Source organism: Eptatretus burgeri, chromosome 1 (assembly GCF_056783735.1).
Source record: "Eptatretus burgeri isolate ZD-2024b chromosome 1, Ebu_testis_v1, whole genome shotgun sequence".
In the NCBI taxonomy this organism is placed as follows: Eukaryota; Metazoa; Chordata; class Myxini; order Myxiniformes; family Myxinidae; genus Eptatretus; species Eptatretus burgeri.
Genome location: NC_140961.1, coordinates 27,635,569 through 27,655,662, shown reverse-complemented (window position 1 = coordinate 27,655,662; position 20,094 = coordinate 27,635,569). Strand labels below are relative to the sequence as shown.

The following is a 20,094-nucleotide window of genomic DNA, read 5'->3' as shown; positions in this document are numbered from 1 at the left end:
ACACCCCATTATCCAGTAAATCCATGACTCCCCAGGCCTGACCCAGACGTCTATTGACCTCTGACTCACAGCCAGCAGAGACAAGAATATCACTGCCAAGGTAAGTGAATCTCTCCACGACCTCAACATCCTCACCACAAACAGGCACAGACAGGATAGCAGCATCAAAGATGTCATTGAAAGCCTGGTTCTTAGTTTTGACCGAGGAACCACGAAATCCCAGCGGCTCAGACTCCTCACTCAGCACCACGAGAGTCCCTCAAAAGGATATCTAAAGTCTCTGCAAAGATGACTGCATCATCGGCGAAATCAAGGTCAGAGATCTTGACATTCCCAAATGATGCACCATAGCTTGATCTCTCCTACATCGTCCCTAGAATCCAGTCCATACAAATGCTGAAAAGTGTGGGGGCCAGTACACACCCCTTGACGAACTCCAGTAACAACTGGAATTAAGTCAGAGATGGTACCGCCACGTCTTACAGCACTCTCAGTACCAGAGTGGAGTTTAAACATCAGATCGATCCGTTTTGGTGGCACCCCATGAAGACCAAGGATCCTCCAGAGGGCATCCTGATTCACTGAATCGAACGCTTTACAAAGATCAACATAGGCTGCAAGCAGCCCCTGCCAAAACTCTCGACTGCGTTCGGTAAGGACCCGAAGAGTAAAGATACGGTCAATCGTTGACCTCTTTTGTGTAAAGCCTTCGATTGCTCTGGACGCTGGTGCTCAAGCAGATGGTGGTGAACCCTATCAAGAATTATCCAAGCAAAGACCTTGCCCAGCACTGAGAGCAGCGTCACCCCTCTGTAGTTGTTGCAGTTTTGGCGATCACCCTTCCCTTTCAAGAGAGGGACAACAAGGCCCCTCTTCAAGTCAGTTGGGATGATGCCTGTGTTCCAGGCAGAGCACAAAACTGCATGCAACGACACGAGTACAGCATATCCACCAGCCTTGAGAAGTTCAGCATGGATGCCACAGATCCCTGGAGCTTTACCCCATTTCAACCGATTCACCGCAGTTTGCGTTTCCACAAACGAAGGTGGACCACAGATGATTGGAGGGTCAGCAACAGTTATTGTAACACCCCTGACGTCCAACTTGACAGTTGGTGGATCAGCCTGGTACAACCACCCAAAGTAACTGGCCCAGCTGTCAAGAGCCTACCACCCTCTGCTCTAACTGCAGTACACGGAGGGATGGGCTTGGATGAACGCAATGCGTGAATTCCCCTATAAGCAGGACGAGAATCATTTGACCACATGTGATGCTCCACCCCCTCACAGATTCCTCGCACATATGCATCCTTGTCCACCCTTAGCGCATGTACAGTTTTCATGCCTCAGCTCCCTGAACAGCTCAGCTCTGCCATTCAGCCTGGCCCTGTGACTCTGGTTAATGGTATCCAGTGTCCCTTGAGAGACAAAATTCTTCTTTGCCCTCTGGTGAGTTCCAAGACCTCCACCGGCAACATCAACAATGGTTGTCTTGAAGGCACTGCACAACTCTTCAGAACCTCCCAAAGCACCCAGACCACCCAAATCTTAACTCAGCCTGTTCACAAACTCCTCAGCTACCCTCTCATCCTTGAGCTTGCCAACATCCAGCCGAGACTGGGATGGTACCATTCTCCTGGATTTAAGGTGCAACTTAAGAGTTGTTACAACAAGCCGGTGGTCAGTATTGAAGAAATGAGCACTCCGGTAGACCCTGCAGTTCTGTATCATCCTCCAGTGACCATCAATGAGGACATGGTCAATCTCCTTTGCCACACTGTCAGCGTTGGAATACCAAGTCCAGCGATGAGCTTGTGGGCGCTGAAACCATGAACCGGCCACCCTAAGTCCATGACTTCTTGCAAAGTCAAGGAACTTAGTGCTATTCTGGTTCATAGTTCCTGACCCATGGGGACCAACACACGTCTCATAACCATCCCTATTAGTTCCAGTCGATGCACTGAAATCCCCCAAGACTAGAAGTGTATCTCGTCTGGGGCACTGATCAACCACAGACTCGAGTGTGGCGTAGAATGCATCCTTCATGGTGAGATCACTCGCCTCAGTCAGAGCATAAACAGAGACCAGGGAAATGACACCCAAGGAGTGACGAATCCTTCGTCTCATAATACACTCGTTGACCAGTGTTACCTCAATTATCAGTGGAGTCAGCTTATTGGATACAGCTACAGCAACTCCTTGTCATGGTAACCATCAGAGCGACCAGACCAATAGTTGGTGTAACCACCCACCGTGATCTCGCCGCAATCCGGTCTCCGACCCTCAGAGAGTGCAGCAATCCCGATGTCCAAACACTTGAGCTCAGATGATAACAGAGACAGGTGATCATCCTCTCTTAGGGATAGGACATTCCAGGCGCCCACCCGAAGGGACCGCCTCAGGTTAACCCAAGGAGACCGCCGTCTGGTGGACGACACCTCAGTACCACTCCGACACACTCTCCCGCAATCTGACCCAGGGATGTTACCCCGTGGTTTCCCTCCTTTCATCAAAGATTGGGGGTCTCGAAGGCTTTGCCCCAATCCCGTCATTCAGTGAGCTGCCCTGTGAGGGGAAGCTGCACAGGAGGTACTCCCACGGAGTGGGTTTTCAGATTTTTTTGTGTTTTTGTGTTTTGCGGAATGAAGGGTTTTACGGTGGCCGGAGTGCAAATCCTGCCACCAACCTCCTAATAAGAAGTAACCCAACTGCAGGAGGACGTCCACAGACACAGTTGGCCGTTGGCTCACAAGGAGCTCCTCCACCCTTTGACAGGTTTTGTTTTGAATCCTGCTGGGTGTCCATATCCAAACAGGAATAGATAAGATAGCAGCATCCAAGATGTCATTGAAAGCCTGGATCTTAGTTTTGACCCAGGAAACATAAGTATTGACATTTAGCTCAACGCTAAGTTCGTTGACTTGTCGTGCAGATTTCCTGAGTTCGAATCCCTTTAAAATAAATAATTATTTCTTGTGATGAGGAAAAGTGTTCAATTTCATGTTTGTTTTGAACCTGGTGTTGGTTTAGTGGTTAAGGTGGTGGCTTGGGATCCTTGGGTCCTGAATTAACACCAGGGGGTTGATTCAGCCTGTTATCCTTCCGACGTCGGCAAAGTGAGTACCAGTGTTGCAGCCAAAAGTCTGCACACGAAGGGAAGGGGTATTAACAGATTTATGAAAAATCTGGTATTGGTGTGGTGCAGGCATGATGGTCCGAATGGCCTCCTCCTGCACATAATTTCCTTGTAATCCTTGTAATCCCAGCAGCTCAGACTCCTCATTCAGCACCTCAAGGGCCCCCATAAGGATATCTAGAGTCTCCGCAAAGATGACCGCATCATCTGCGAAATCAAGGTCAGAGATCCTGACATTCCCAAACGATGCACCGCAGCTTGATCTCTCCGACATCCCCCCCAGAATTCAGTCCATGCAAGCAATGAAAAGTGTGGGGGCCAGTACACACCCTTGACCAACTCCAGTAATAACTCAAAATAAGTCAGAGATGGAACCACCACACCTCACAGCACTTTCAGTACCAAAGTATAATTCAGAAATCAGATTGATCCGTTTTGGTAGCATGCCATGAAGAATAGCCAAGGAGAATGCTTAAGCAGCACCAACGCTCTGCACAGAGTATGGTCCTAATTTCCATGAAGAATGACTATCCTCAAGAGGGCATCCCAATTCACTGAATCAAACGCTTTGCGGAGATCAACATAGGCTGTGAGCAGCCCCTGCTGAAACTCTCGTTTGTGTTCAGTGAGGACCCGAAGAGGTTGTTTCCACAGGTGGGAAAAAAAAGAGCAATGAATGAATGGAGGTGAGCAGTGATCCTGTATTTAGGCACTTTCACCAGAAGGGGTTGATGGTGGGCCGTGTGCATCCTGCAGAAACCTGTGGGGCACAAAGCACGGAAAGAGCAGAGGGTGTTGGATCAGTCTCAATTAATTAATGGCACTGACCTGTAGAGAAGGTTCAGTGAGCTTTGCCTGGGTAAGGCAAAGAAGGAGAGAAGGGGAGAGGGAGCCAGTCGTGTCGATGTAGAAAACCCGCTGCTTGAGATCACATGCAACGCTGACTGCCACACATGCGCAAACCTACATGCAAATGTATACGCACACAACACCATGTTATCATTCGTAAAAGTTTCACGGCAAACTCCCCGAATTCTCGACTGGAGGAAACAACTTTATGCATGCAGTTAACCAAGTAAATTCATTCTCTGCTTTTCACCAAAAGTGTTTTTTTTATTTTGTATCCAAAGTCAAGGCTCATGGAAGAGCGAGACTGCTAGAAAATAGAATGGATCAGGAAGTAACAGAAAAAAAGGGAACAGTAGAAAGAGAGGTGAGAAACCCACCAACAGCAGGGGTGAGGCACAAAATAGAGGGAGACTCGGACAAATGAGGAATGTGGGGCAGAATGAGGGGTAGGGGGAGGACACACAGGGTGACAAGATGGATGCAGAAGCAAATTATCAGGAAGGAAAACTGGGCTCTTTTACAGCAAACTCTCATTTACCAGGCTAACTGGACGAATCAAGGTGTTTACTCCAGTCATGAAAGAGGAGAGCAATCAATACAAGCTATTGCTCTGGGACTCCTGATTGGATAAAAATGTTCACTGTGCTTAGTGTGCCCAAATAAATCTGTGCAGGTAAAACAAACAAACAATAAACTCATGAATAATTGCAACCATCTTACTGCTTTATGTTGTTCCTGCACTGCTTCTTCTTTGTATACAGCACATGGCTGTGGGTTGTATCATTTTCTGGGGATGAAGCTGTGCTGCTGATGCAGTGCCCCCTGTAGGTTAGAGCAGGAATTTGAAATTTGTTCATGGTGTTAGCGATAGCTCGCCTACTCTTTGCGAAGCACACCAAGGGGATACTGTGCTGTTGGAGTTCTCCCCCTCTCTCTACTATTCCTTTTGTTCTGCCGTGTCCTGATCTGTTCAGTGTTCTCGCTCTTCCATGAGCCTCGACTTTGTACAGTGCTGCTGGAGCCCGACATTCATGGTTCCGCTGTTCGTGAACCCCGCGTATCCACAGTTCATAAAATGTGACCTGCTTCTACATTCGCGGTCTTGTGCTTTGCGTTTTTTATTACACTTTTTCGTGGGCATATTCCTGGTTTTTCTGACCTGCTTATACATTCGTGGCCACTTGCTTCACGTATTCATGGCTTTTCAAGGGATTTTTGATTTTCCCTCATGAATCACGAACCGCCGGCAACTTATCCCTCTTTTTCCCATTGAAACAATAACCCGACATTCACCCATTCGACATTCGCGGCATTTTTCAGGAACATATCCCCTGCGAATGTCAGAGTCCGACAATATACAAAAAAAGAAAGAAAACCTATTCACATTTTCTTGGCCTTCTCATGCTACTGTCAATCCTTTTGACTTGCTTTGCTCTCTCTGTGCCTGAATGATTCCAGTCCGGGATTCTCTGCTGATAACAGGTGCAGCTGCTTGTGATTGCAGCGGTAACAATGTCAATGCATCCAGGCCATTTATTCACTGATATACGAGATCAAAAGCACATTTCTTAATAAGAAGTTGAAGATTGGCAAACAGCCCAGTTATCAAAGCTCAAATTCCCATGCTTTTGATATTACAACTTAGATTCAAAATCAAGTCTTTGCATGGCACTTCACTTTTCTCCCCACCCCCCCCCCCATGCCACCCTGCATCCTCTTGATGAAAGAGGTTAATTACCTGAGTCTTGCCTGTTCCTGGTGCTCCAGTTATCTCCGTTAACTCTCCAGTGTAAAGGCCACAGTCCAAGAGGGAGTTGAGGCTAAGGAAGAGGTTACAAAAATGTTTGTTTCAATTCAATAACTTGAAAATGCGTGAATAGGAAAGGAGTGAGAAGAAAAGGAAGGGAGGATGAATTCAGAATATAAAAAAGTGTGAGGAGGACAAAGAAGTGAAAGGGTGAAATGATTTTTTTTTGTGTGAATATACATCACAAAATGTTATTTTACAGCAACGTGCGAGTCAGCGTGCATTCATTAAGGCAGAAGAAGCTCAAAATTACAAAAATGTAGTTGAAGTGAATGTCAGAGATGAGATCAACCATTGGGTTGATTGCAAAACAGTAAAATGAATCTACATCTATATAATTATGTATATAAAAGGAAAAAAAAAATATATATATAAATATAAATATATAAAAATAAATATATATATATATATATAATTATAAATATATATCTTCTTCTTTCGGCTGCTCCCGTTAGGGGTCGCCACAGCGGATCATCCGTTATGATCCGCATACTGATTTGGCAGAGGTTTTACGCCAGATGCCCTTCCCGACGCAACCCTGGTCGCCTCTTACGACACAGGGATAAGGAATGGGTTTCGCCATGATTCCGGGCTGCCCTACACCCTCTCATAGCGCGGCCCAGCGCAGAGCAGAGCCCCTGTCCTCAAGCGATCCTCCAACCCAAGCCTCCGAGTAGCCGGATTACAGTCGAATGCCACTACGCCCGGTATAATGTGTATGTGTATATATATATATATATATATATATATATATATATATATATATATATATATATATATATATATATATATATATATATATATATATATATATATATATATATGAGACGACCTGTGAACCCGTTGGGTTCCCATTGTGACAGTGGTTGATACAAAAAAAAATCATTTCAAAACAAAAAAAAGATAGCTCCAGCGAACTATACCGCTGAGGTTGCTTGCATTGATCAGATAATCCCGGAGTACTTGACTGAATCGTGAATTGATTTTTTAAATAATTTTTTTCATTGCCTGATTTGAACAAAACTTGATATTGCGAGTCAATGTGAAAATAAAAAAACGGAGAAAAGAAAGTCGAAGAAATTATTGTGTGATCTTCTAAACACAATTTTATTTATTAATGAACACGGAAGTATTAGATCAAAATGGCAGCTTGTTTTATGCTTAAAAATAAATCGTTCTTTGTCTATACTAAATGTTTGAGATTTTTAATGAAATTATTTCAATAAAAACAAGCTCAAATGAGCCAAGATCCTCGTCCTCTTAATGAGGACGTCATAAAAAAGAATACGACGTCATTGTGATGTATCAGGTATGCGATACATTATCTGTGCTAATGCCCGGCTTGATTCCCACAAACAAAATTCAAACCGCTTGCCTAGTTTCGGAGATAATGGTATAGGCGATTCCATTAGCGGCGATATTATGACGTCAACTTTTTTCTAGGAAGAATTTCCAAAATCGGAGATGGTTACTGCCTGTGTGTGGGCTTTCTGTATATACATGGCAAGTTTCACGAAGATCCGATGAAAACTCTGGGTTGTGAAACAAAAAATGTCAAAAAATAGGAATGACATCATAAAAATTGATATGACGTCATAGTGGTGTATCATATGTGCGGTAATTCATCTCTGCTAATGCCCTGTTCGATTCCCACAAACAGAATTCAAAAAGCTTGCCTAGTTTCGGAGACAATTTTTAGGCGATTTCCATTAGCAGAGATATTTTGACGTCATAACTTTTTTTCTCGGAGGAATTTTCAAAATCGGAGATGGTTACTGTCTGCGCAGGGTATTTTTACATGTATATGCCAAGTTTCAGGAAGTTTCGATGAAAACTGTAGGCTGTGAAACAAAAAAGTCCACAAGAAGAAGATGAAGAACAACAACGTGAGTAAGACTTAGAGATCCTCCACGAGGATCTAAAAACTCAAAACAATTAATTTCTTGTTGCTTTAAAGTTTATTTACATCAAGATTTCTTGCTTTAAAGTTTATTTACATCAAGAAATACAACTTCCATTCCAAGAAATCTGAAATTAACAAACAAAGTTTTCAAAGTTTGCTCTTGTTAATAGGCTTAAAGTGTATTCACCTGAGTTGATGACAGATATATTGCACTTGTTTATTTACTATACTGAACTATCATGTAAAGCATATTTTATAACCTTGAGAATTATCACAGCAATGCATCTTTTTGCTCACCTTATGAACAAATACATTTACATGTACGAAAATAAGCAGGTCTGAATAGTACAAACAAGTAAACAGTGGAAAACTTGAATATTAATGGATAGTGATTACAATTATATTGAAGACAATAAAGTTTTGAGTGTTACAGGTGTTAAGTTGAGGTGGTATAATTATTCAAGCGAATTAACTAATTAATGCCTAGAAAGTCATATACAGTCAACCCCCGCTTTATCGCGGTTCAACTATCGCTCCCCCGGTTCATCGCGGGTTTTCCCTTGGAACGTATAATTTTTCCTGCGGATTCCCCCGGTACATCGCGGTAATAATATATAAAATATAAATTATTTAAGCACTAAATTATAACGCGTGGTGCTCGACCAGTCACACAATGCACGAGACAAAGTTTCGCTTGTGAACTTCAAATATTTTCTACGTTTTTTTCTCCAAGTCCCACGATGCCGCCCAAACGCCCTGCACCTTCTAAGGTTTCTGGCAAGGAACCGAAACGCCAGAGGAAGGTCATGATGCTCCAGGAGAAGGTTAAGGTGCTCGATATGCTTCCGGAAGGAAAAAGGTTTGCCGCCGTTGGACGAGCACTGCTCGTACCCAGCACCTCAAAACTGACCAGACCAGACGAGTCGATCTCCAGCACCTCAAACCCAATCACTGCCAAACCGACCAGGACAGACGAGTCGATCTCCGGCACCTCAAACCCAATCACTGCCAAACCGACCAGACCAGACGAGTCAATCTCCGGCACCTCAAACCCGATCACTCCCCAACCGACCAGACCAGATGAGTCGTTTTTTGGGGAGGCGTCCATTCATCGTAGATTTTCACTTAGTGCGGGGAGGTTTGGAATGTAACCCCCGCGAGAAAAGGGGGATGACATATATATATATATATATATATATATATATATATATATATATATATATATATATATATATATTGTACAAAATACAAAATAACTTTCATGTAAAGATGGGAAATTGCAGTTAAGGACAATCACTTTTAATTCACAGCTATTTATTGTTTTGATGAAAGATGGAATAAATGACACATTTAAAAATAAAATAAAGAAAAAATTATAAAGAAAAAGGAGTTGAACGTTCAATACACATTTGTTGTGAAAGAAAACACAGACTTTGTTACTTAATCTACATCAAGGAAGATCTAAGATGTACACACGTACTTTTGCATGATATAATCATTATTAATTGATTTGATGAATAAAAAGAACCTGCCAAACATTGAAAATTTCTGTACAAGTTACAGTATGCCACTTCTAAAGAATTAACTGTCTTTAGGAGATATTATGTAGTTATGCGTTGCCAATGTTGCCAATTATCAGAGCTGTGGTTTTCAAATGGCATAAACTTTTCCTGTTTTGGGGTCATGTGTGTGACATTCAAAGTGAATTCATTTTCTCTGTTATTTATTAGATTATGTTTGAATGAAAACTTTTTTTTAATGAAATATTTTAGAATCAATTTGGACAAGCATAATATAACATTGAAACATAGAAAAAAATGGTTAAATACTATTTTAGGCTTGTCCAATATTGGGGAAAAAAAGCAAGTTTTCTTCATTAAAATGGATGCCAATGTTAATTTATGCAAATCAGCATGAATGGGTCATTAATTTGAAGAAAAAAAAAGTATTGTCAATCTAACTTTGAACACAATTCTTTTTAAATATACAATTTAAAAATCCAAAGAAATAACTTGAATTTTTTCAAATTTGGTTCACTTTCCAAATGAATGGCCCACATATGAATGCTGTCTGTCTGGCCCACCTTGAATCATTCCTCAGAGAGAAAAATAATTATGAAGTAAATGTTGCCTCAAATTAATTCAAACGTCCTGAAAACATACTTTTTGCAATCAGACTAAATAATTAACGTGGACTGCCTTGATCACTCCCGAAAATTGTTTTTCCCTTTGGTGTTATGAAATAACCTGTATAACCTCCCATTTTTGAGCCCTTTCAATCAGTGGAAGAATAGAAGGCTTCCTTTTTTTCTTTTTTATATCGTGGTATTTTTACCACGGGATTCTGCTCGTCATGATGAATTGGCTGCTTGAGGTTTTTGTATGTTGATCTCATAATCGTGTAAACTTCCATTATAGAGAGATCAACATTTTATCAATCAATTGTCCGATGAAAATAAGAAAAGTACCGATTGTTGGGTGACAGGGTTTTTCTAAACACGAAGAGGTTGATCATGTTAACCAATTTGACTCATAATTGCCAGAGTAATCATTATGCATTCATACAAATAGACTGGATAAGTTCAATGGCATACTTGGATGGTTCATGAATGAGTAAACTGTGAAGGATGTTTACATACGCAGTGCAGCCGGTAGGAAGGATGGCAGTGCTGGAAAGCAGCTCTGCGTAAGCCATCTCCGCAGAGGTGAGGAACGCTCCCAACTGTGCAACAAGTACACGCCTTACCATTGCAATCCGCTGTGGTGAGGGAGAAATGTGGAGGGGGCACAGTATTCCAGTAAAGTCAAGCACTCTTCTACCCAGAGGTCTTGCAGCAAATAAAGAATGGATAGGACTCCAAAATCTGAATGGTATACTGCATGTCACAAGTAATAAAAACATAATAGGTTTTTCTTTCTACTCAATAATGTAATAAAACGAAAGACATTTATAATAATGTTTTGCGTTCTTCAAAATGAAGGTTGGCACTCACAAAAAGTCAGCATTTCTAATTTTCACCTGTCTTCATTTCCTGGGAATTCTGTATTTTCAAAAGCCTGGTGTTGGCTTAATGGCTGGAGTGTGGGCTTGGGATCCTAGGGTCCTGAATTCAAATCCTGCTTATCTGTTGAATAAATACCAGGTGGGGTTGACTCTGCCAGTCATCCTTCTGAGGTCAGCAAAATGAGTGCCAGCTTTCTGGTATTCTGCGTCAGAGTGGCGACCCGTCCAGGATTATGCCCAATAGCCAAGGAGACTGCTTAGGCAGCACCAACGCTCTGCACAGAGTATGGTCCAAATGGATGGATGGATAAATTTTCATCCAATTTGTGAGGTCCAAGAGCAATGGCACTTTTAATCATGTGTCTGAGGCCAAAAGGTTTGAGGATGATTTCTGAATCAAAATTTTGTGCCGATTAGAAAAATATTTTTTTTATTGCCATAGCTGCTGACTTTTTGATGAAAAATACCATTTTGTGCCTTTTTCACCCAAAGATGACAAAAAACGTTTTTAATTCAGTTATCGAAAATTACCACTGTACTTGCGTGTGAGGTATTAAAATACAGCCTACCCCTTGGTATAAAAAAATATTATAGAGATGATATTGGAAAATATTGTTGCAGGCCTGAGGTCGGGGGCAAGAAGACCATGAGGGTGGGGGGGGGGGGCGGGGGAAGGTTCCCACTACCTCGGGTTCCCACCAGATTCTCCAGAATCACAGGTCGTCGCACACAAATAACTCCATGACGCAGCGGGTTGCGAATCGACCGTGAACGCCAATAACTCAATCACGTGACTAAGGGTCCTCTGTCTAATGAATACCGGTTACCTAATGATCACGTAATCTAATTATCGGGGGACACACCCTCGGTACACCTTGTGCAAACCGGATCAGATGCAGCCAAGCGTAACTGTCCAAGAACGTACCGGCTAGAAAAACAGATCATTGGGGGATAACGTCTCGGCTAGGCTCGGATACGAACCATGTTGGACCAATAAAGGAAAAGACAAAAACGAGCTGGGAACATTTCCACACAAAACATTTATTGACACTCAAGCAAGGTAAGGTATGTGGCACAGTAAATTGGGTTTATTGGTATGTACAGCAGGGATAGCAAGGAATTCGTGGGGTGCGACGAAAGGAAAGCAATTTACAAAAGCAGACACAGAGCAGACTTATCCCATGAGAACTTCCACAATCTTAAATTATGCTACGACAGGCGCCATATATCTCTATCTCTATCTCTATCTCTATCTCTATCTCTATCTCTATCTCTATCTCTATCTCTATCTCTATCTCTATCTCTATCTCTATCTCTATCTCTATCTCTATCTCTCTCTCTCTCTCTCTCACTCTCTCACTCTCTCACTCTCTCTCTCACTCTCTCACTCTCTCTCTCACACACACACACACACACACACACACACACACACACACACACACACACACACACACACACACACACACACACACACACACACACACACACACACACACACACACACACACACACACACACACACACACACACACACACACACGGAAGATTAGATAGCCAGAAGGAAAGAGAGCAGATGAGGACGAACGGCCTCGCAATACCTGGCATGGTCGGCCGACCAACGCAACCCAGTATGCTTTGGGGGAGGTAGGAGGGAGAAATAATGGTGTCTACGGTGTGGGGGTGCGGTGTCGTGCCAGAGGAAACTGATTGCAGATCAGTGGGATGCTCTTTTGTGCGTCAAAAGAGGATGAGATAGAGGGGTGGAAAGAGAGAGACGAGAAAAGATGCGTGAGGCAAAAGATTCCTACCCTAGTCATGCATAGGTCTGTGAGTGTGGCGTGTACCTCCGTAGGACGCTCTCCTTGAACGTTTCCACCTCAAGAGTTGGCGTGATATCTCCTGCTTAGTCACTTTGCCGGGGCTCATGGAAATGTGTGCTCCGCACTGGTCCCAGAATAACGTCCATCATACACCAACCGAGTGTAGATCCAGCGATGGGCAGACCATGAGGAGCAGTGAAGAAGAGGGCGGAGCAGAGAGGCGAAGGAGGCAGGCGAAAAAGAGGGCGAGGCAGGCAAGCAAAAAAGGGGGTGGATGGCTTCGTCCAGGTCCCCTGGCTTAACATCCTTCCAACGGAATGAACAAACATTGATGCCTCACCCTGCATGCAAACCACGAAGTGGATGGTTTATAGCCAGACTGGGTTTTGAACCCAGACTAGACAGTTCAAAGGTAAGTGCGCAAACCTCAAACCTGTCCTTCAAGCCCTTTGTGTTTGTTTGTGTGCGTTTGTCTGCAGTCTTAGGCCAATTCCATCCAGACTTGCTATATAGGATCAACATGACCCCAATTAGTGTATCACCTTTTGTGGTGGTCTTGGGGGGGGCGGCGGTGGGGACAATGCAAACTCTCTATGTAAAGGTACATTGTGTGGTGCTGCTCCAGGTGGGAGAGGGTATTACAAGTCCCTACCCTTCACAGTATTCCTTTCCAAATGTTTTGCAGTGCAGTGAGGTGTTTTGAATTATACAGCGAGAAGTATTCTAAAGGGGTATTTTGAATTACATATTTGAAATATCAGAACATAACCCCCCTGGCCACTCTCATAGCAAGTGGGTGCTTATAGTGTCAATAATGGGGTCATAAATGGCAGAAAAAATCTCAGCAACTAGGAGTCAATTGAAGGTGTTTCAAACATACATCTTCAGAAGTCACACCATGCCACATGCAATGTGTAATATTTTTTATGTGTGTGTAATGTGTGTAATTTTATGTGTAAGTAATGTGTGTAATATTTTTTAAAAATTGTGGTCATTTGGAAGATCCATGTAAAAAAAAAAAATGAAGGCACCACCAACTACGATAGCTGGTCAATACTTATAAAAATACTTGCTCGCAGTGCCTTCATTTTTGCAATGCTTTTCTTTTTTTAACCACATCCTGTAAGTTTGAACGTTGTCCCGTTTACCACCAAATGTCAGTGCAATTCCTCTCCACCTTTGCTCTTCCATGAATCTTCACTCTGTATAGAAAATCTATACAGTATATATATATATATATATATATATATATATATATATATATATATATATATATATATATATATATATATATATATATATATATATATATATATATATATACACACATACACAAACACACACACACCGATGAGCCAAAACATTATGACCACTGTCAGGTGAAGTGAATAACATTGATTATCTTGTTACAATGGCACCTGTCAAGGGGTGGGATATAGTAGGCATCAAGTGAACAGTCAGTTCTTGAAGTTGATGTGTTGGATGCAGAAGAAATGGGCAGGAGTAAAGGCCTGAGCGAGTTTGACAAGGACCAAATTGTTATGGCCAGACGACTGGGTCAGAGCATCTCTGAAATGGCAAGGCTTGTGGGGTGCTCCCAGTCAGCAGTGGTGAGTGCCTACCGACAGTGGTCCAAGGAGGGACAAACCAGAAACCGGTGACAGGGAGTTGGGCGCCCAAAGCTCATCGATGCGCAAGGGCAACGAAGGCTATCTCATCTGGTCCGAACCGACAGAAGGTCTACTGTGGCACAAGTCACAGAAAATTTTAATGGTGGTCATGGGAGGAATAAGTCACAATCCACAGTGCATCAAACCCTGCTGCATATGGGGCTGCGTAACAGCAGACCGGTCAGAGTGCCCATGATGACCCCTGTCCACCGTCGAAAGCACCTACAATGGGCACTTGAGCATCGGAACTGGACCTTGGAGCAGTGGAAGAAGGTCGCCTGGTCCGATGAGTCCCGTTTTCTTCTAGAACACACAGATGGCCGTGTACGTGTGCTCCGTTTACCTCGAGAAGTGATGGCACCAGGATGCACTGTGGGAAGATGACAAGCCGGTGGAGGGAGTTTGATGTTCTGGGCAATGTTCTACTGGTAAACCCTGGGTCCGGCCATTCATGTGGACGACAATTTGACACGTGTCACCTTCCCAAACATCGTTGCAGACCAGGTGCACCCCTTCATGGCAATGGTTTTCCCTGATGGCAGTGGCCTCTTTCAGGAGGAGAATGCGCCCTGCCACACTTCACACATTGTTCGGGAATGGTTTGAGGAACATGATGAAGTGTTCACGGTGTTGCCCTGGCCTCCAAATTCTCCAGATCTCAATCCGATTGAGCATCTGTGGGATGTGCTGGACCGACAAGTCCGATCCACGGCGGCTACACCTCGCAACTTACAGGACTTGAAGGACCTGCTGCTCATGTTTTGGTGCCACAGATACCACAGGACACCTCCAGGGATCTTGTAGAGTCCATGCCTCGGTGGGACGGCGGTGTTTTGGCGGCACATGGAGGACCAACAGCACATTAGGCAGGTGGTCATAATGTTTTGGCTCATCAGAATATTATATATATATATATATATATATATATATATATATATATATATATATATATATATATATATATATATATATATATATATATATATATATATATATTGTTACGAATTCGCGCCCGCCGGCATGGGATCGGCCGCTTTCCACTAATAGCAACCGCGTCGCCCACCGGACGGACAATTCAGTCGTGACTTTTCGGAGCTAACGCCGGAACCCTGTCACAGGTGGGTCTTCAACCTCACCACGGCCGTGCCAATTATTTACCCGCGCAAGATAGGGTCACTCGCCGAACTCGATATACCTAAGTACCTGCGCGGGGACCGACCGGGCAGCTGTACCTCGACACAGGTCGGCTTGGGACACAAACCGCTTAAGCGGTCCGTTCCGTTCTGCAATGATAACCGAGAGGGTATTATCGCCGACTTCGCCGGATCCGATTCTATTTAACGGGTATTTCCAAACCCAACTAATTATTCCACGAGGCAAGATGGCATTTTCAATAGGGAAAAGAGGGCGCTATGAACGGGATAGATTCAAACAAAGCACATTTATTACAAGCACACGTATATACAGCCAAGGCAGTCATGCAATATTCAGGCGAGAAGAAAAAGCAATTCAACCGAATATGATTATTATTTACAGTCACTTACTCAGTTCTATCTTGTCGGACACGGCGCCACCAACATTCACTCAAAAGCAAAGGAATGGCCACCCCCAAAGATGGGAGTGGCAGACAGGGTCCGTGGACCTTTATAACGTGGGACCTGGAGGACCGAACGGGTCCCGCGAGACCGTGGCAGGTTACCTGCACCCCTCGGTGGTCGGCGAATCACGTCGCCCTGTCCCCACGGCAGCTAGCGTGGCCGTGCCAGATCCCGGGCCTCTCGCGTGGCCGGCGAGCTCCCTCCGGCACTCCTCACATGAACGCGCAGGTTCGCGCCACCCAGCCGGCAGAGCTGCGCCTCCAGTCCACGTCTCCGGTGCGTCGCCTGGACTTTCTAGCGTCCCACGCCTCCAACGAACAGATCACTCCACAGGACCAAGAGTGCATGAACCACAGGACCAAGAGCCAGGAGAGCGATGAACCACCCGATGGCGAAACCACCAAAGACCACCAAAGACTTGACGACCACCACACGAAAGACAAGACCTCGCGTCTCGTGCAGCCTTATATAACTCAGGGCTCCGCCCTTCGCCCCTCCCCGTTTTTGGCTACACCCTCCTCCTAACCTTTTCGAGAAGTTTCTCGAAAAGGGGCGTTTCTCAACTCCGACCGCCTCACTCCTCGTATCCACTAATCGCGAGCGAGCCGCCTCGCCCTTCTCGTCACACCAGCGTCGGAGAAAAAAAGGTGGGAGAAACCCACACGCACCATTGGAGATTTCTTTTCCTCATTCTTTTACGCCCGCATTCTCGGACCCTTTTTGAACGCGGAAAGGGTCGTAGCGTGGTCTGTGGAGGATGGCGTTTGCAAGCTGGCGTAGTGGCGAAGATGGTTAAATGGTGGTGGTGTTGTTGTGGCTATCGTAGCGTGGTTGGCGTTGTGGCATAGTTGGTGGTGGTTGTGTTGTTGGCGTTGTGGTTTGTTGTAATGGTGGACGAGATATGTCGGTTCAAAATAACGATAGAAAAAGAAAAACACTATCTCAAAGGGTCACAGCCCGATGAACATGAAGAATTCCCTCTAAACAATGGTGGGGAAACCTATCTGAACACTCACTTACCGGGATAACTGATCTAAGGAACCTTTATGGTGTTCTGCGAATTTCCACAGCAGTAACACTACCCCTCCCCTTTTTGCAGACTCGTCCCGAGTCGTCGAATTTTCGTGTGCCAACATGTGTAGTTCTCCCCTAATACGTTTTACCTTCGGATCCCTGAGTGCGACATTCAGGGTATTCATGTCCCAAAAATAAATAACCTACGGGCTGAGTAACTAACTAAACAAACCCACTCATACAGACGACTTAAATAAATTGCCGGCGCTATGACACACATGCAGGGGGGCGCAACTCATTTACAATTACATCTTAACTTACAAAATTTACACTAAACCATGGCCCAGGATCGATGGACTCTGCGGAAAAAAGAAGCAGGGAGCCAGGCTACTCATACGCAGTCCAAGGCCTCCCCCCTTTTAAATGAACGCAGTGAACAAAAGCGCTGCATGGGCCGCCAGTGCAGTCCCGTGTTGCGGCTGCCAACAGGGCAGTCCCTGCAGCTTGCGCGATGATCCTGGCGCACATGGTAATGAACGGGGGGGGGGGGCAAATGCAAAACAGGGCAGCAGGCATGGGGTCATGGCAGAGGCAGGCAGGCAACGCATGGCAAAACAAGGACGTTATAGCAAAACGGGCCGGTAGGTGTAGTGGCCGGCACAGGCCTTGCAGCAACAGCCAGCAGATGAACGACCGGCACAGGCCTTATAGCAAACAGCCAGCAGATGAAGTTGGCCAGCCTTTGCCTTGAAATGGAGGTTGGTGGAGGGAGTGCGGTGGTGCTGGCCACTCGGAAGACGGGCTCGGACCTACCCTACGGTCTCCGTCCCAACCTATCGCCTTTGCCTGTCTCTGTCCATACCCACTCCCTTAATTTGCAAAAACCAATTTAGCCCCAACTTATTTTTTTGTTTTATTTTATTTTTACTTCCCTCACTATAATCCGTCCCCTTACCCCCTTTATCGTCTCTGTTCGGCTAACCTATCCTGCCCTAGCCTACTCCCAACCACTACGTTCTCTTCCTGGAGGGGAATAAAGGAGACCTAGCATCCTGTGTCGAGGCCCAATTCAAGCCTCAGAATGGCCTCCTCAGATTTCAGCGATCTCAACCCAAGGTGGGTCCAGCGGCCCACAACGGGAGCGAAGGGATGGATGGTGCGGAGGGGTACACTTCCTAATCTACCCTAACCATTTACCTGTTAACTACCCCGGGGTTTTCCAAAGCGCCTCTCGCTTAAACTATCGGTTCTATCAACCCAGATTCCCGTTGCCTGTGTTGGTGTCCTCACAATTTCGGGCCTCTCCCTCCAATTTTCCTCCCGTGCCCTCACACGGTTTCGTGGCTGGGACGCGTGGCTCCCTTGGCAGGAACTACCCTCTGCCGATTCTCCAATGATGGCACCCCCGGGCACTACACTGCCTCCGAGCCTACCAGCTCCCTAAAACTGGGGAGTGCCCTCTCTGGTGACACCCCCTCGATGCCCACGTGGCGTGTTGGTGCCCCGGGTCCCTTTCCGAGGGTCGCCGTGCCCAGTACACTGCCCCCGTGGCATTTGGCGCCACCGGCCCCGCATCATACGGGTCACCCGTGCCCACTACGCTATCCCGGCCCCTCATTGGCCTTTGGCCTACCGCGGCCGACTAGCCCGGTGCCCAGGGTACCCACTCCTGGCTCCTGCCTGCTCCTCATTGGCCTGCTCAACACGTAGGGTGGACCACCCGATGGCGAAACCACCAAAGACCACCAAAGACTTGACGACCACCACACGAAAGACAAGACCTCACGTCTCGTGCGGCCTTATATAACTCGGGGCTCCACCCTTCGCCCCTCCCCGTTTTTGGCTCCACCCTCCTTCGGGCCTTTGAGAAGTTTCTCAAAAAGGGGCGTTTCTCAACTCCGACCGCCTCACTCCTTGTATCCACCAATCGCGAGCGAGCCGCCTCGCCCTTCTTGTCACACCAGCCTCGGAGAAAAAAAGGCGGGAGAAACCCACACGCACCATTGGAGGTTTCTTTTCCTCGTTATTTTACGCCCGCGTTCTCGGACCCCTTTTGAACGCGGAAAGGGTCGTAGCGTGGTCTGTGGAGGATGGCGTTTGCAAGCTGGCGTAGTGGCGAAGATGGTTAAATGGTGGTGGTGTTGTTGTGGCGATCGTAGCGTGGTTGGCGTTGTGGCGTAGTTGGTGGTGGTTGTGTTGTTGGCGTGGTGGTTTGTTGTAATGGTGGGTGAGATATGTTGGTTCAAAATAACGATATAAAAAGAAAAACACTATCTCAAAGGGTCACAGCCCGATAATCACTCGATATAAATAAAACCCAATCGTGTTAATACACCACCCAGTGTTTATTATGCACTCGATATAAATCAAACCCAATCGTGTTTATACACCGCGTTTATTTAAAAAAATAGGCATTTTTAGGCATTTTTGGGGGAGGTGTCCATTCATCGCGGATTTTCACTTCTCGCGGGGGGGTTTGGAACGTAACCCCGCGATAAATGGGGGATGACTGTATATATAATAGGCTACTACTGTGTTGTATCAAAAGTATTCCGAAAGTGAGCAATTCAATGGTATTCAACAGGTTTCTTTATTCCAAAACCATGAAAACACGAGGCACGTTCCCTTGCCACCTTTCTCCAGGTCCACTTTCTTCCCAGTCTCCTCCCAGAAACCTATTTCGTCCTGTCACCCCCTTGCCTCAAATATATGCACAACACCACAAGCTGTCTGTCTGTCCCACCCTGTAACATGGAAACATTCCGAGGGGAGAAAAAAAATTGAGTAAAAGTTGCTTCAAATTAATCCAAATCCACAAGAATTTTATAAATTTTCAATCAGACAAAAAGATGAACTAGAGCAGTGTATAGGCAACAAACCGCTGCCTCAATCACTCCAGAATTTTTTTTTCTTTCCTGTGAAGAAAAATATAACCTTCCATTTTTGAGCTCTTTCAACCAGCACAAGAGAAAAAAAAGGCTTCCATTTCATATCGTGGTATTTTTACCACGGGCTTCTGCTCAATTGTTAAAACTTGACTTACCTTGTAAGGCAAATCAGCATCGATTGCAAGTTGGGCAAGGTTGGCACAAACTAAATCCTGCACTGCATTCCACACCAACAAAACATTTTATTAATATCATGATAACACAATTACCAATATCTTTTTTTTTTCTTAAATGAGTACTACACAGTTAAGTAGTCGTAGTTACCTTCTTCTAGGAATACACACAGACTGTTAGAAACTTGTGTTGGTGAAAAGAAACAGAATTGAATATTTTAGAGGCATTGGAAG

At 45.0% G+C, this 20,094-nt stretch overlaps 1 protein-coding gene across 9 annotated transcripts in view; it reads right to left on the bottom strand.

Annotated features, from left to right (window-relative positions):
• RAD51D (RAD51 paralog D) overlaps window positions 1-20,094 on the bottom strand; it is a 40,968-nt gene that overhangs the window by 16,754 nt on the left and 4,120 nt on the right. For 5 of the 9 annotated variants that reach the window (XR_015056819.1, XR_015056821.1, XR_015056820.1 and 2 more), the window contains exons 3-6: window positions 19,843-19,904; window positions 10,333-10,451; window positions 5,723-5,804; window positions 3,964-4,098 (exon numbers count right to left, since the gene is read on the bottom strand). Coding sequence is in view for 1 of the 9 variants with exons in the window: in XM_085876388.1 (XP_085732514.1) it covers window positions 3,964-4,098; window positions 5,723-5,804; window positions 10,333-10,451; window positions 19,843-19,904 (398 nt within the window). In the remaining 8 variants the exon portion in view is untranslated. Of the gene's footprint in view, window positions 1-3,963; window positions 4,099-5,722; window positions 5,805-10,332; window positions 10,452-12,541; window positions 12,859-19,842; window positions 19,905-20,094 lie in introns of all 9 variants that reach the window. The other 4 variants (XR_015056825.1, XR_015056827.1, XR_015056826.1 and 1 more) reach the window with 4 other exon arrangements.